The 15,446-nt window shown below is 38.7% G+C and overlaps 1 protein-coding gene across 2 annotated transcripts; it reads left to right on the forward strand.

The window, feature by feature from the left end:
- Nucleotides 1-213: 213 nt before the first annotated feature.
- Nucleotides 214-15,446, forward strand: LOC136359322 (plasminogen-like). 2 transcript variants are annotated; one of them, XM_066315855.1, is made up of 12 exons: nucleotides 214-309; nucleotides 3,120-3,255; nucleotides 3,900-4,006; nucleotides 5,066-5,180; nucleotides 6,246-6,409; nucleotides 6,974-7,103; nucleotides 7,231-7,349; nucleotides 8,838-9,000; nucleotides 10,242-10,372; nucleotides 11,228-11,387; nucleotides 12,880-13,112; nucleotides 15,339-15,446. In XM_066315855.1, the coding sequence occupies exons 1-11, from the start codon at nucleotides 261-263 to the stop codon at nucleotides 13,085-13,087; spliced, it is 1,482 nt and encodes a 493-aa protein (XP_066171952.1). In that variant the 5' UTR covers nucleotides 214-260; the 3' UTR covers nucleotides 13,088-13,112; nucleotides 15,339-15,446. The 2 variants fall into 2 exon arrangements, with proteins under 2 accessions (XP_066171952.1, XP_066171953.1); XM_066315856.1 differs by having other exon boundaries at nucleotides 12,880-13,070.

Genomic DNA, 15,446 nt, shown 5'->3' on the forward strand with positions numbered 1-15,446 from the left:
GAGGAAAAAACCAAACATGACCCACAAAAGAAGAAAGTGCCTTCATATTTCCCAGTATCCAGTAGAAATTATTGAGCCTGATTTGGTAATCCATCCAATTCAAGGTTGTTTTGATAGTCACACCATGGCAAGGGGAGCACAGAATGGGAGAATGATTAACTTAATCCTCCTGCCTTGTTTGTTTGATGCTGCCTCACTCTCGTGTGAGTCAATTAAACTTTGTGCACACACAACTTCCAGCAGCCGCCAGCTGGGCCAAAATGGCGATTAGCAAAGCTGCCTTTCTCTTTCTTTTCTTGCTCAGCTCAGGTAAGAGTCCTTTGCCTTCTGCTTGCCTAGGTGAGACTGGGGCCAAACACTAGCAAGCTCCATGTGGGGAAGGTAGGTCCCTAAGTCAACGTGTCACTCATTCCCTGTACAAAGATGGATTTGCGCCTCGCTGGTCAGAAAGAGCTGCTGTTGAATAAAGCAAGATCTGTGAACACAACCAAGCCCCAAGGTTGTGTTCAACACCAGAAAAGCAGCAGCCTTGATGTCTGCATGGGCAACTAATGGCCCCAGGCAAACATTTCCCTTGTCCAGAGATGGGGGCACCCTTGGGAAGCAGCCTGTCAAAGGCTTGTCCAAAACCCATAGCAGTCAGTGAGAAGTTATCTCTAATTTCAGCAGGCTTTGGATCAAATGATAAAGCTGTGTTTACTGACAAGCATTGTTAAGCACAGTGATACTCCATTGTGATAGGAGTTTTAAAGCTTTGAAATTAAATATTTAAAACAAAATGAAAAATTACCAGACTCCTTTATATTCCAGCAATTTCACATTTTCTGTTGTCAAACATCTGCAACAAAATGTTCTCCCTTGTTTCCTTGAGGGCAGTAGGTAGAATTTTACTCCTCAGTAACCTAGATCCCCTTCCCCAGGAATATGTCCAGAATTTTTTCTTACTACTCCAAAAGAAGATGAGTGTTCCACTCATGGTAATATATGGATTTCAAGATATATATATTTAATTATATACAAATTCTGTAATAAATATTCCATGTGTAGTATTCATTCCAATCAGATTTCAATCAGATACCATACTCTCTTGTACTTTGAAATTACATATAATTGCATGGCACATAAATGACTTTTTTAAAGTACTGATAAATATATATCAGTACAGTTTTTATGAGTTTTTAATAGTTCAGACACTTAAGGTCAGAATACCAGGGACATGTCATTGTATGATTGTATCAGGTTATAAAAGACAACAGAGAAAGAGGGGGGGTTTATCTGTTCATTGTTATCAGCTCTAGCTGACTGGCTCAAAAGTGATGGCCCATAACTGCCTTAAAGCAAATTTTTATGTCTTCTGGGTTAGTACTGGTCAAATCTGGAAAGATGCATATGGAAATGAAGACATTTGTTTGTTCACGTATATTTGAATATTCTGTTATCCTGTGCAATACCTGGATTTATTCTGATTTTAGTCAGACTAATATATTCCCTGATGCATTTAAAATCTCTTGTATTCTTTTCTTAAGCTTACACTTTGCAGTGTTTTTCAGGCAATCAGCATCACCTTTTCTTTTCTATTATCTAAGTTCCTGCCAACCTATGTTGCCTTTTAGTTTATGCATATCATCCGAAATTCCATGTATTCATTCTTAATCCAACTGTAATTTTTTTTCTTATAGTCACTGAAAATGAATAGTATCCAAAGCAGAGCTCTTTGAAAAAACATGGAGTTTTAAGATGAGTAAATAAAGATTGGAAAGGAGTATTTTCTTTTTCTAGTCCCCTGGAACAGTGGCCTCAGTTAACTTGGGAAAAAATTCAGGAAAGGAAGCATTTGTTTACTGAATCCATGAGGACAAATGAGTAGGCCAGGCTATTGGTGCTCTGCATAGTCCTGCTGTAACAGTAGGGCTAGATATGGGAAGCCTCAGTGTCAGAGATTTCTTAAGACATGCAGGTTTTATAGCACTGAGCCAACTCTGCAAAGAGACACAGAAAATGCCCTCTGGCAATTAATAATCTTACTCTCATTAGCAGCCCGAATATTTTTCATTTTGAGTGAATCTGTGTCATATGGAGGTAGGTGATGAATGGCCCACATGTCATGGGAATTAGTAACACTGGAGTGATGCTACAGTGAATTAAGCCCTAATATGAGTGCATAAATGAAAGATTCACATTTCATGTGAGCATGCTGTACAAAATTATGAACTTCCTGCCTCTGTCAATAATAATCTAGATTGAAAAAATTAAATAATTAAACCATATCACTTGTACAACATCATAACCTGATGCTGGAGATGGAAATCAACACTTGTAGAAAATTAGGAACAGAAATATAGACGTTTTATGGACATAAAAAGAAAAAAAAATCAATTTGATGGTAAACTTCATTGTAAGCAAGAGTATTTTAGATGTATTTAGATGTATTAGCAGGTACATAATATAAATCTTATGCATATCTAACTTTCAGATCTAAAAATGCTAACTGATTTACTAATTTAAAATCTTAGGTTAATTTGTTGCAACAGAGATGTAGCCTGACAATTTCATTACTAAGTCTGCTCAACCCATTACAATAAAACAATGGTGGGCATTGTAAAAGTCCATATAGTAACTTTGTGATTGAGGTTTCTTGCTCTAGGGCAGGACCTCTTGGGACAAACAACTAGGCAGTGACCAATGAAGCTGCAGGGATTGCACAATCCTCATGACAGGTCATAATCTTCCATCCACCCAACTCATGCTTCTCCAAAACCTTGATATGGGTATCACTTCGCTTCCTCTTTCTCTGCCTCACCACCTAGTCTCTCTCTCTGCTCCCCTTCACTCTTGTTTCACATTTTTTGCTTTTAACTTCAAACTCATAACTCTAATCAGAACTGCCTCTACATATTTCTTCTGACTCTTTTTTCATATGATGTGTTGCAGTCATTCAGCTGAGATTCTTCTAGGAGACAGAAATTACCTCAGAGTTTATCATCTTTCACCCAGAATTATGCAAAATAAATAGTGTCTTCACCTGACCAAGCTACATGGAAAATGGGACTGAAATCCAGAGATCTTCTTAATTGCAGAATTCTCATTTGTAATGGCTGATTTCTTTCCTTTCCTTCTAGTGAAAGGAGATATACTGGATGACTATTTAAGAACAGATGGTGTTTGGATATTTACTCGAAACAAAGAGTTTTACAAGACAAACAATGAAAAAGAATGTGCAGAGAAATGTGAAGCTGAAAGAAACTTCGCCTGCAGGTAATTTCTGTTGAATCTTAAAACTGTGCCTTTGTGGGTGTCTGCATATCAATGATATGTTCCTACCCCGACTCAGAAACAACATCCCCATTCTGCTGCAGCTCTGCCTACAGCAGTGTCTCCCATGCCTGTGCTTTAACTTGTGACTTATCTGTACCCATAAGCAACCACAAGATCAAGAAAAGAGTGGATTTACAACATACTACTCATTTTATGGTAAATGTTCAAGTTCCCTTTCTTATCTAACATCAAATGGAGAGCTGCTTGAGCCTCTTTAGGTGGATGCTGCTTTGTTTCACAAGAGTGCAAAGTTTCTAATTCATTGTAGGGACAGACACTAACCTGAGCAGCTAGGATGCTGTTGATAATGTTTTGCCAGTTTCCAGGTTCTAGTTCCCCACACAATAATGTAGTCAGGTAGTCCTATAGCCTGAATAAGTGAGCCACTTCAGAGTAGTAGATAATGCTAACTTCTAATGCGGTGTCTAAAATACTGAGTGCAGTACCTGAAAGATAAGAATGAATACAAGACAGTGCTAGCAAATTAATAATTGATAGAAAAAATAATTATGAGTTGAATAATTTGAATTTAATTTAAAATATTGTTTCCTATGTCAATATTGCTTCCCTCTCAATTTCAACAGGGCTTTCCTATTCACCAGGAAAAACCTACAATGTTTAACACTGGCTGAAAATGCTAAAATGACAGTGGCATTCCCCAGCACGGACACAGTTCTTTATGAGAAGAGAAGTATGTGTACAGTAAGATGTTACATATTTACTCATCAAGCCTATCCTAATGGCATCCTTCTGTTCTGGCATCTTCTGTAGCACCATTTGCTACAGTGCTGGAGCAAATTCCTGTATAGGGCAGAAAACTAATTGAGAAATTGGGGTCCAAACAGGAAGAAGCCACATTACTAAAAATGCTGTACAGGAAGGATCCAATACCAGGGCCAAGATCCATGTGCCATTTGAACTGGGAAGTTACTTGTTGTCTTCCTCCCAGACACAATTATATAGTCTTCATCTCCTCTCCCCAGGTGTCAGATGCGTCCAGCTTTGTTATTTAGACAGGCTAAAATAATTTAGGAGGAACCCATTTTTTCCTAGCAGATTGGTCTCCTATCCTTGCTCTAACATTTCCATTTTATATTTTGAGGTTTGGGGAGATTCTTCCGGTGCAAACGTGAAAGAGGAAAAGGAAGGGGAAATCAAGATCACTGGCCTCAATAACTGGAGATTTTTCAGTGTCTGTTGCCAATAAAAGCACCATCAACATGATTTGCATTCTCTGTCTTGGAATCCCACTAGAAAAATACCTGGGAGAGTCTGAGATTAAGATGCATCAAAGGTTTGGGGGCCACTTATGTGACAAGCATATTTTGATAACTAAGTATTTTCTGGCTTAAAGGGCTAGCTGGATGACATCCATGCTGCAAATGTGCTTATGAACAGTGCCTTTCCAAGAATCCCCAGCTGCTGGTGAAAGACATTCCTATTGATCCCAGTATTATGATAGTATAAGCATACATTTTTTTGCATATCAAAAACTTAATATAGCTGTTCTCTTGACTTGATTTTATAGCTTTATAACAATGCTTCAGAATTTTTTCTCTTTAGATGCTTAGTAGATGCAACTAGTTTCTTTCAAAATACATTCTAGAATATTGCAGGCACAAGAGGTTCAAAGCATGAGTAAAACATGGTTCATCATGTACAAACGAGCTTCAGTTATACCTGGAAATTTTCAGTACCAGGAAATGAACATTGTAACACTACTGAATTAACAAATTTTATTCCATTTCAGTTTACCTTATGCAGTGTAAAAGAGGGATTGGGACAGACTACAGAGGAACAGAAGCCAAGACTCAGACGGGTATTCTGTGCCAGAAGTGGACAGAAAAAACACCCCACAAACCAAAGTATATCCCTATTTACATTTCTTTTTGTTGTTCTGAACCTTTTCCAAGTTTTCTCATCTTCATATATATATTTATAGTGCAAATTATCAAATCGTGTTGTCAGGTGACTTTTAAAAACAGCTTCATCTTCGTCTGTCTTGTTACTTTTGACTGCACTGGCAGAGAACTGTGATGATCTGGATAAGGAAAGGACACATTGTCAGCTAGAGAAGTTGTGTCTAAATGTGAGGTGTCTTAAGCAGATTAAATGCTCCTTCTCTCAACAGGATCAAGATTTTTGCTATTGGTAACAGTGGGGTCATAATTGCTCTCCTCTGTATAAAGCAATATCTGTCCAACTCTAGGCCCCCCTACCTGCCATACAGATAGTAAAAAAAAAAAAAAAAAAAAAAAAAAAAAGGAAAATAGAGAAAAGTATTCAAGGGCCGAATGGATCTAGCTAGGTAGAGTCTTCTCAGGGCTGGCTACCACTGCACTCATTGAAGCAAGTAGGGAAGCAGAGGTCCTGTTTCCTCTGCTCTATGTTGAAGTTTTATTTTAAAAATTGTTTTGTTGTTATTCTAATTAAATACACTTGAATACACTTGTTCAGATAATTTAAAAGTAATTCAGTCTTCTCTGGGAAGATTACTGTAGGAAGAGGCCTAGTGTTGCTTGCTTCAGATCTCTGTGAGACCAAATTGTGTTTGGTGAATAGCCTCCAGAAATACACAACTTTTAAAGGAGCTCCTTTAAGAGAAACACACGACACAGCCACAGGTTGTAGTGAGCTGGTTAGATCAAGTGGATGCACATGTTAAAGACAACAATTATCCTTTGAGACTGTTATTGTCCTTACAGGCTGTAAGCTCACTTCTTACTGGCAACTGGGGCTAGGGAGAAAGCTACTAATAATTGTAGTTAGGAATGATTTTTCAGTTTGCATTTATGGCTTACAGTGGGAAATCTGTTTCTCTCACTTTTACGGTGAATGAATAAAATTCACAGCTAGCTAAGCAAGTTGAACATTTCCCTTCTGTGCTACAAAAGTACAGGCATTAAAATAGAATTTTAATACTATTACAGATACACACCTGAAAAATACCCCAATGCAGGGTTGGAAGAAAACTACTGCAGAAACCCTGATGCAGATGAAAGTGGACCCTGGTGTTACACAACAGATCCTGCTAAGAGATTTGATTACTGTGCCATCCCAGAGTGTGAGGACCAGGTCATGCACACTGGAGAAGGTATGTTTACTTTTCAGATAAGGGCTGTCCAAGTAGGTAATATTATTCTTGCTACTTTTTTGCTCTTTATTTTTACAGATTTTTGAAATTAGAATTTAAATCAAACTTAAGAAGTTCTCAACAGAGAGGTTGTTTTCCTAATTGGCTTGAATTATCAAAGTTATTTTGTAAACACGGAAGAACGAAATTTTTTTAACAATTTGCTGATATTGTTTGCTTTATCTTCAGCTGTCTTGTTACTTTTAACTCTACTGGCAGAGAACTGCAATGATCTGAATAAGGACTATATTGCTTTTACACCAGTAATTTATTTAATTGCAGCAAGAGTAAAGACTGACCCAAGTGCTGCCTAACACATCGAACTCCCTTTGCTAAGAGTACATACAGATACATGACAAATTCCTCCCTCTAAATGAAACATATTCCTGAAGCATTATTAATTTGGCCAGGCTGCAATGCATGGTTTTCTGAATTCCTTTCATTGCTAGCTGGAGCAAACCCCGCTTGCCCTTTCAGCATAATCTTCCATGAACAGGCTCCTTGCTTTGTTTTCCCTCTGCCTAGGACCTACAGGGGAGTGCATGCAGTGTAATGGCGAGGATTACCACGGGGAAGTTTCGAGAACAGAGTCTGGACTGGAGTGCCAGCGCTGGGATGCGCAAGAGCCTCATATGCACGGATTTATCCTGAAACAGTGAGTGAAGCTCAGCACTAAATTCATTCCCACAGAGCCTGGGAGAGCCTGCCTGCAGCCAGCCTCATTGCTGCACACACATGGCCCTTCCTGACTCACAAGTTTCTCCTTCATTTTCAATGTGCAGCTATCCAGAGAAGGATCTGAAGATGAATTATTGCCGCAATCCTGACGGTGAACTTCGGCCCTGGTGTTTCACTACCAACCCGAATAAACGCTGGGAATACTGCAACATTCCTCGTTGCAGTGAGTCTGATTTCCTGAGATCACTCCAGAGGGTAGCTCATTAAAATTATGCAGGGTGCGAAAAGACAAGAAACCACAGTTCTGAGTAACCTGGAGGTATCTCTGTTAAGCAGGGAAAGTGAACATTAATAAGCAGAATCACTCATCAGACTTCTATTATGTAAAATCATGTATGGTTAGTGAGGATGAAGGTGTCACAAAGTGCAATACGGCCAAAGATGTTATGGTAAACCATAATTGCCTTTAACCACTTTACTTTTCAACTTACCTGGGAGGCAAGACATTAAGGTTAAACCAGGTGGTAGTTTACTGCTGATCTGCTAACTCAAGGAAGTAATCTAAATTATCATGTGGCCATACTGTGATAATTTACCTGGGTCTGATCTGCACAGCCAGCACTGCCTTTTTCTTAGCAAGGGATGAATCCTGAGAAACAAGTTCAGGCCTCAGGAGAAAAACCTGACTTATCAGCCAGCTAGTTTAACCCATTAAGCTGAGCACACTAAATCTGGATATTTCCAAGGCACTGAATTAAGAGGTAACATTACCAGTTGTAGAAGTAGATTGCACTTTGACGAAAAAAAATTAGAAGTGTGTTTTTTCTCTCTAGAGATTGTTTTCTTATGTATCTGCACCTGCCAGTGCTCTAAGTAGTGGTGTGTGTTTGCTAGATGTAGTTCTCTTCAGCATGCTAATTACAGAGGGCAGAATGACTGTTTACAGACTTCTGTATGATTAATTGTGATGGTTACAATAGCATTTCCATCCTGTGCTTAAAACTTAAAGTTTAAGGAACATACCAACCGTTTAGGGTCATACTCATGTCCTTGGGAAATTCTGTATATTATAGGCATGTGCTGTAAATTCATTTTCCATTTGCCCTCTGCAGGTTCTATGCCTCTGATCATTACTCTAATTTTCTTTGCTGTTCTCTGCATGACAGACCATTTCACTTTCTTTCTTTTTTCACTATTTATTCTGTCCGTCTTCCCCAGCTCACTGACTCCAGAGCTCAGCTCTGAAGGCTGATCTGCTTTCTTTCACAATTCCTTCTTGGTCCTTTCTGCCCTTCCACACTACCTATGTGTATTATATTACTGTACTCCATCTCACTTGGGTTTACAAGACTGTACAAGATTACTTACTGCCTTTCCTGTTCTGCTCTCAGGGGATTGCAGGCACAGAGTCTGGATCAAACCAGCAAAGTTATTTACTGGCTGCTGTAAAGGGCAGACACAGGACATCCATCTAGCAGTCTGGAGGCCCGTAAAAATGTCATCTTTGATTTTGACAGGGATTTTAACCAGTGTAACCTCTGCTGGGAAAAAAAAAAAAAAAAAAAAAAAAAAAAAAAAAAAAAAAGCATCTTCAACATTACAGAAACAAAGGGGTTTATAGATTTTTGAAAGCACTACTTACCACAATTTTTCTCTCCTCCTCTTCCCTCCCCTTCCCTCTCCTTTTCTTTTTTTTCTTCTCCTGTTACAGCTACACCCCCACCAGTGTCTGGCCTAGACTCCCAGTGTCTTTCAGGGAAAGGTGAAGACTACCGAGGAAGGATAGCCATCACGGAATCGGGAAATGCCTGTCAACACTGGAACACACAGTTTCCTCACAAACATGGCTGGATTCCTGACAGATACCCCTGCAAGTACGCTGAGCCTCATCATCCTAACAAACACCAAAGAACAGTTATTCCCTATCAATCCAGATGCAGAGGCAAGAGGAGGACAAGTTTTCCTCCTTTATGTCGTTAAGTTGTAATTCCCACTGTTCTTCAGTGCTCATTGCTTCTGTTCAGGTCTTGCTCTTAATTTTTTTCTGCCTCCCTGTTTATTCTCATGTATTTTTCTCACTTGTCTCCTTCACATCCCACTACAGCAGAGCTATAAGTAGTTCACTACTTTTACGTTAAAAATCCCTTGGCTGTGTTTTGGCACATTTTCAATGCATTACTCTTCTGAAGAGTGACGCTCCAAGGACAACCTACTCCAATGCATCCTTGTGCTCCAAGGTCAGAGGAACTGGGTTTGCAGAGCATTACCAATGTGCAGGATTAGGTGGGACTGACCTGGCTTATAGCCAGGTGTAGTTTGATCCTGTGAGTTTTCCTAGGGTGGTGAAACCCTGTCCACGCTCACAGGGCAGAGAGCAGTGTGCACCAGTGCTCCTATGTACACACTTCCAGTCTCTCACATCCAGCCTTGCCTGGTTCTTACTGTAATCTCAGGGATAACAGTGCCTTCTGTTTTGAAGTCAGCTCTTACTGCTGCATCTTGACCTCAACAACAAGAGCAGAAAGTGTAAGCATTGGAAAAGGGGATATCATTAAATGCAGATTGAACTGAAGAAGTATGATTACACCAAGTAGTCTGATTTTTATATGTAGAGTGGTAAGGAGAAACATCTTTGACTAAAGCTTGATTTTTCCCTGTATAGTTAAATTTAGCACAAAAGTCATGTTTACAGAACTAAGGATTTCTAATTCTTCAGGTTCACAAGATGCCTTGGGAAGGTGAGGAATCCACTAGTCCCATGCATCTTCTGGGGACCGAAGATCCACGGGGATGATATTGCCAGTGTATCTTGAATGGCTCTGTCAATTTCTTCTGGAATTGGCCAAACATCTACTGGCACACCAACCAGACAGGTGGAAAATGGCTTTTCCAGGTTGGAAAAAGCCGTTTTCCTATATCTTCAGCATTTAGACGGTGAAGTCGAAGATCATTGATTAGTTCCAAAGGAGTCATGCATGCATTGATCAATCTCCAAAATTAATAAATACACCACTGAGTTGAATTCTGCGTGCAGTAGCTCTTAACAGTCATGTATACAACCCTTCTGGATTTCTATGAGTGATTTAAAGTCAGTGTTCCTGTTTCCTTTTTTAAGGGGCTTGCAGGAAAACTACTGTAGAAACCCTGATGGAGAGAAGAAGCCTTGGTGCTACACCACCAACAGCAGCATTAGATGGGAATATTGCACAATTCCTCCCTGTGACAGGACAGAACAAGGGATTGCTGGTATGAATAGTGAGCTGTACTTGAGATAAGGACTTTAAAACAGTGAAAGATTTATTGTTTCATATTGTAAAAGTATAAAATCTTTTTTTTTTTTTTTTCACTCACTTTGTCACTCTTAATGCTTGTCTGCCTGGCATGTTGCAAAATCTTTCAAATATTAAACTTTCAGTGGTTAGGGAAATACAGTGAAGGATGCATAACACAAGCTGACTCAACAAAAGAATTACAGGATGAAAGATATTTATGTTTTATAGTCTTTTCTTCCCAAAGGTAGGCCAATTATAGCAAGTTCATTGAAAAATGAAAAGGTTTTAAAACCTTTAAATTTAAATTTAAATAAAATTAACTCCTATTTTTTGAAGTTAACCACAAATGAGAGGACAAGAGCTTTCAATGTAATTAAAAATCACATTGAAACATTCATTCATCTAAGCACAAAATTAACATGAAAGTCTTAGCACAATCAAAAGGATAATAGAGACTGAAGTTTAACATAATGTCTTTTTGAAAAATATCATGGGCAAAATCACCAGTATCTAATCTTTGAGGATTTTGCATGACAACTTTCTTATCTTTAATTCTGACATGTTCACTTATGCCAAAATGAAACTAACTGGTGAACCCTTCACCGTAAAACATCAAAGCATCTTTAACATAAGATGTTAAAACTGTGATAGTTTTTTCAGTATCTTTGGAAATGCCTGTCTGCTGCAGGCGTGATGACTTCACTGCATACAGTCTGCATAAACGAGTCATTCACTTTTGTCATCCTGTGTGTTTGAGGCTCTCTTGTGCCTGCTCTGTGAGAACATTAAAATTACAATGCCAAAGACCAGTTTCTGTTGTTTGCCACAGATGTTCCTGTACAAGCCCCCCTAACAGAGGAGTGTTACCGAGACAAAGGCCAGAGTTATCGTGGCACAACTTCTGTCACTGCATCGGGAAAGAAGTGCCAGGCCTGGAGCTCCATGTTCCCACACAAGCACATAAAAACCCCGGAGATGTTCCCAGACGCGTACGTTTATCTCACCTTTCCTCGCTCTCTCTGGCAAGAACCGTTGCTGGTTGCATTATCTTTGCACAGCTGTGCTTTGAAAAGCTGCTAGGGAATATATTGATAAAAGAGAACTTTTCTAAGAATGTTTCCTGTTAGTCTCATTTGTAAGAATTGTGTTTTCTTGTTGTCTAAACTCGGAGTAAAAATACAGCTGTGTCCCTTACTCTTAAATCTGCAACCAGCACCAGGAGACTTGCATCTAGAGACAAGGCATCTATTGAAATACGTGTTTTGTTTATGAATTTGAGGCTTTTTGCTGTGGTCTTTCTAATGATTTAATCTGGGGAGACACAGCATTTATGATACAAAACACACAGTCAGATATGTCATAGACATATCAACTTAGAAATACCAACTAAGTGTTCTTTGCAGTTGGAATTGGGTACTCAGAATTGCATACACTGAGATTTCCCCTTGATTTATCTTCTTGAGATTAACAAAACTGGTTAATCTCTCTTCTTGAGATTAACAAACTAATCAAAATCACTAATGTGCCAGTTTTTGTAAGGGCAGGAGAGCAACAGGATTACAATCACAGGAGCAATTTTGAGGAAATCCATCATGCTTAGTGAATTATAAGCAGGAAGGTTGATAACTTTTCTAATTTTTTGCCCTTTTTATGCTGTCACCCTAAATAATTTGAAATTTTCAGTTATATTTTGGAATCAAAAACTAGAACATCCTCAGAGGGGATGGTATCTTTCAAAAACATTTAAAAAATAAAAACATAGCTGGGAAAACGTGGAATTCATCATGTGTTCTGTCATATTCAGAGAAAAAGCATTTCAGGTTTTTTATTCTGAGACTGTGCTGTGATTCTGGATGGGGAAATACTGCAACTCTGCAAATTATTGAGAAGAGAAATTCTACTCCCTTGTGCCCCAGCAAGCACAAACACAGGAGTGGTCTCACTGAACTCAGTAGAAATGGGGTTTTGGGGGTGTAAGAGGAGATCAATTGCATAAGCATTTGTTTCCCTTTCTTCTGAATATGAGAAGGAACCTTTTAACATTTAAAATAAATTTGGAAAAGCCTAAATTCCCCCCTATAGTGTGAATCTTCCTGTGTATTTATTACTAAATCACACATTCTGACAATTGTGTATGCTTACACACACCTACTTGTAAATTAAAATAATTGCCATATGGGGTGATTGTTTAGGTACTCAGTACATTGAAATATTACAGCCAGAGTATAAGCCAGTAGTTGAATTGTCCCCTTATGCATAAATATATTCAAGACTTTCAATGCTCATGTGAAATACAACTCTTCACTAGCATCAGAACCACAGATATCTTTACTGATAATAGGATATCTGGCCTTGAGTAGAACCAACAATAAATCTATTTATTTGTACATAATAGATGTACATAGGACATCTTTTTCTCAAGATATTCCTATGCTTACTTTCAGTCTTATGCAGCACGACTGTTGACTTTTATTTGTGCAGGGATTTGAGAGACAACTACTGTAGAAACCCAGATGGTGACAGCAGCCCATGGTGTTTCACCACTGACCCCAACACATTATGGGAGTACTGCAATCTCAAGAGGTGTGATGATGATACCCAAGAGCCTGCACCAAATGCCTCCCCTGGAATGCTGGAACAAAACACTGGCCCAGCTACAGCCACCACATCTGGTAACAGCTGGCTATAAGCATTACCTCCTGTAGAGTCTGTGGGTAAAGGAAATCGCAACCTATCAAAATTATTCTCGAGTGTCATGGTTTTACCACAGCCAGAAACTAAGTACCATGCAGCTGCTCACTCGTTCTACTATCCTTTCTTTGTTGGGGAGGAGAATTGGAAAAAAAAAAAAAAAAAAAAAAAAAAAAAAAAAAAAAAAAAAAAAAAAAAAAATGAAGTAAGGCTCATGAGATAACAATGGTTTAATAATTAAAACAAAATTATGTACAATAACTATAATAATAAAGTAAAGCTCATGAGATAACAATGGTTTAATAATTAAAACAAAATTATGTACAATAACTATAATAATAGCAGCAATAATAATAATAATAATAATAATAATAATTGGAATCACAACATGAGAGAGGGATAAAACTCAAGGAACAAAAGTGATGCACAGTACAATTGCTGACCAATGCCCAGCCTGCCCCTGAGCAGCAATTAGTGGCTCCATCCGGTGTATGTAATAAGCATGTTTTTCCATAGGATGGAATATCCCTGTGGCCAGGCCAGGTCAGCTGCCCTGGCCATGGTTCTGCTCAGCTTCTTGTGTACCTCCTCACTGGCAGAGAAGGGGAAACTGAAAAGTCCTTGAGTTAAGAGTAAGCACTACTTAGCAACAACCAAAATATCAGTTATAATTGTTATTCTGATATTAAACCTAAAACAAGGCACTGTACCAGGTACTAAGGAGAAAATTAACTCTGTCTGAGCCAAACCCAGGACACTGACTAGGCCTGCAATGTAACAGTTACATATCTCCTGCAGCTTTCAGACCTGTACTGCTGCACTTTGCAACAAGCGCTCTTTAGTTAATATATGTCCTGCAGCCTATGCCATTTTACAGTGCATTCTGAAGGATGTCTTTCTCACTTAGGTGAACAAGAGGAAAACAGACATTTCTAGTATTTCTCTAGCTGTTTGCTATTGAAATATGTAATTGTTATTATTATAAGAATTTTGCTTGTGTTGTGCTTTATGTTTTCAGCTTGTATTGCTCACAGGCAGCTTTGTTTTGCAAAATTAAATAAATCACTCTTTTGCTTCTGGTTTCACTCTTTTGCTCTGTCCTGTTTTGTTATTCCTTAATAAATAGTCCACATTGGTCAAAGTGGTATGACATTTCTTAAAGTATAGTGGAGCTTTGCATGAGTTATTTGTTTTGCAAAGGAAGGTGGCAGTGCTGAACAAAAGAGACATTCCTAAATTGAGCTGAGTGCTCTTCTCACATGCAGCAGACAAAAGAGTACCTGTAGCAATGTCCTTGGGAGCAAAAGTTGCTCTTTCAGTCTAATGGGCTGCTGCAATATGCTTCTCTCATGAAAGTGCTCACTGACACCAATTTAGCAAAAACCTTGAAGCCTTTCCAGATATTTGCAATATGTTACAGAAAACGTTTAGCGTTAAGTTCCTTGATACGAATATATAATCACCCTGAATTTACAAACGGAAGTGTTAAAAAAACATTATTTTGTAGTGAATTTTACTTTGGGAAGCATAGGTAACTGTGAGGTAAAAATAATCTAACTTTGACTATAAGCAGGTAAATGCATATAATTTCAACTTTCAAGGCTCAGAAATAGTTTCAGAAGCTCAACGTTTCTGCATGAAGCCTGAGAACTGAGGTATACACAGGATTTTTTTTTCTTAACTCACACAGTCAACCAGAACAGCAGAAATATTGTATAAGGTAGTATCTTACTCATATTAGCCCAGTGTTGTGAATATCCCACTGACCTGAGGCAAAGCCTGTCATATACCACCTGGACATAGAGATTGTGGGCAGTGCACTCACTGATAGAGTCAAAAATCATCAGACATAGGTATTCATCGCCTGCTATGCCTGCATTTTAAGGAACAGCATTAAAACCGTTAAATTATTTTTGTCCAGATCAAGTAGATAATGGATGTGGAAAATTAGGAAAGTTCCATTTTTGTGTGTGTAATTGACCTCACAGTGATCTGGGGACTCACTCACATCCATGTCTGATCTTCAGACCAAGAGCATGGTCTGGATGCCTAGAGATAAGGGTTTATACTCCTCCAATTCTTTTACTCCAGCAGGTGTAATAAAACACTTTCTCTCTCCAAAGTCCTTCTGTTAATCATGTTTTAAAGTCTTTGAAGCTACAATATTATTCCTGCCAGTATTTTGCTGTTTCCATGCCTGGTGTCCCCATTACTAGAGGAGTTACTTTATACTCTCTTTTCCTCCCTAGGCTGAAGTTGGAGGACGTCTGGTCTGCCAAGAGAAGGACAGATTTATCCAACATGGAGTCACCTCTTGGGGACTGGACTGTTCCCAGCCATCAAAGCCTGGTTTTGTC

This window comes from Sylvia atricapilla, chromosome 3 (assembly GCF_009819655.1).
Source record: "Sylvia atricapilla isolate bSylAtr1 chromosome 3, bSylAtr1.pri, whole genome shotgun sequence".
Classification (NCBI taxonomy): domain Eukaryota; kingdom Metazoa; phylum Chordata; class Aves; order Passeriformes; family Sylviidae; genus Sylvia; species Sylvia atricapilla.

What these genes read in the sequence shown, in the direction of transcription:
- LOC136359322 (XM_066315855.1), top strand. Translation starts at nt 261, where the DNA reads ATGGCGATTAGCAAAGCTGCCTTTCTCTTTCTTTTCTTGCTCAGCTCA. An exon ending in GGTCATGCACACTGGAGAAG is followed by an intron (nt 6,410 to 6,973) that starts GTATGTTTACTT and finishes CCCTCTGCCTAG; the next exon opens with GACCTACAGGGGAGTGCATG. An exon ending in CCTGACAGATACCCCTGCAA is followed by an intron (nt 9,001 to 10,241) that starts GTACGCTGAGCC and finishes TCCTTTTTTAAG; the next exon opens with GGGCTTGCAGGAAAACTACT.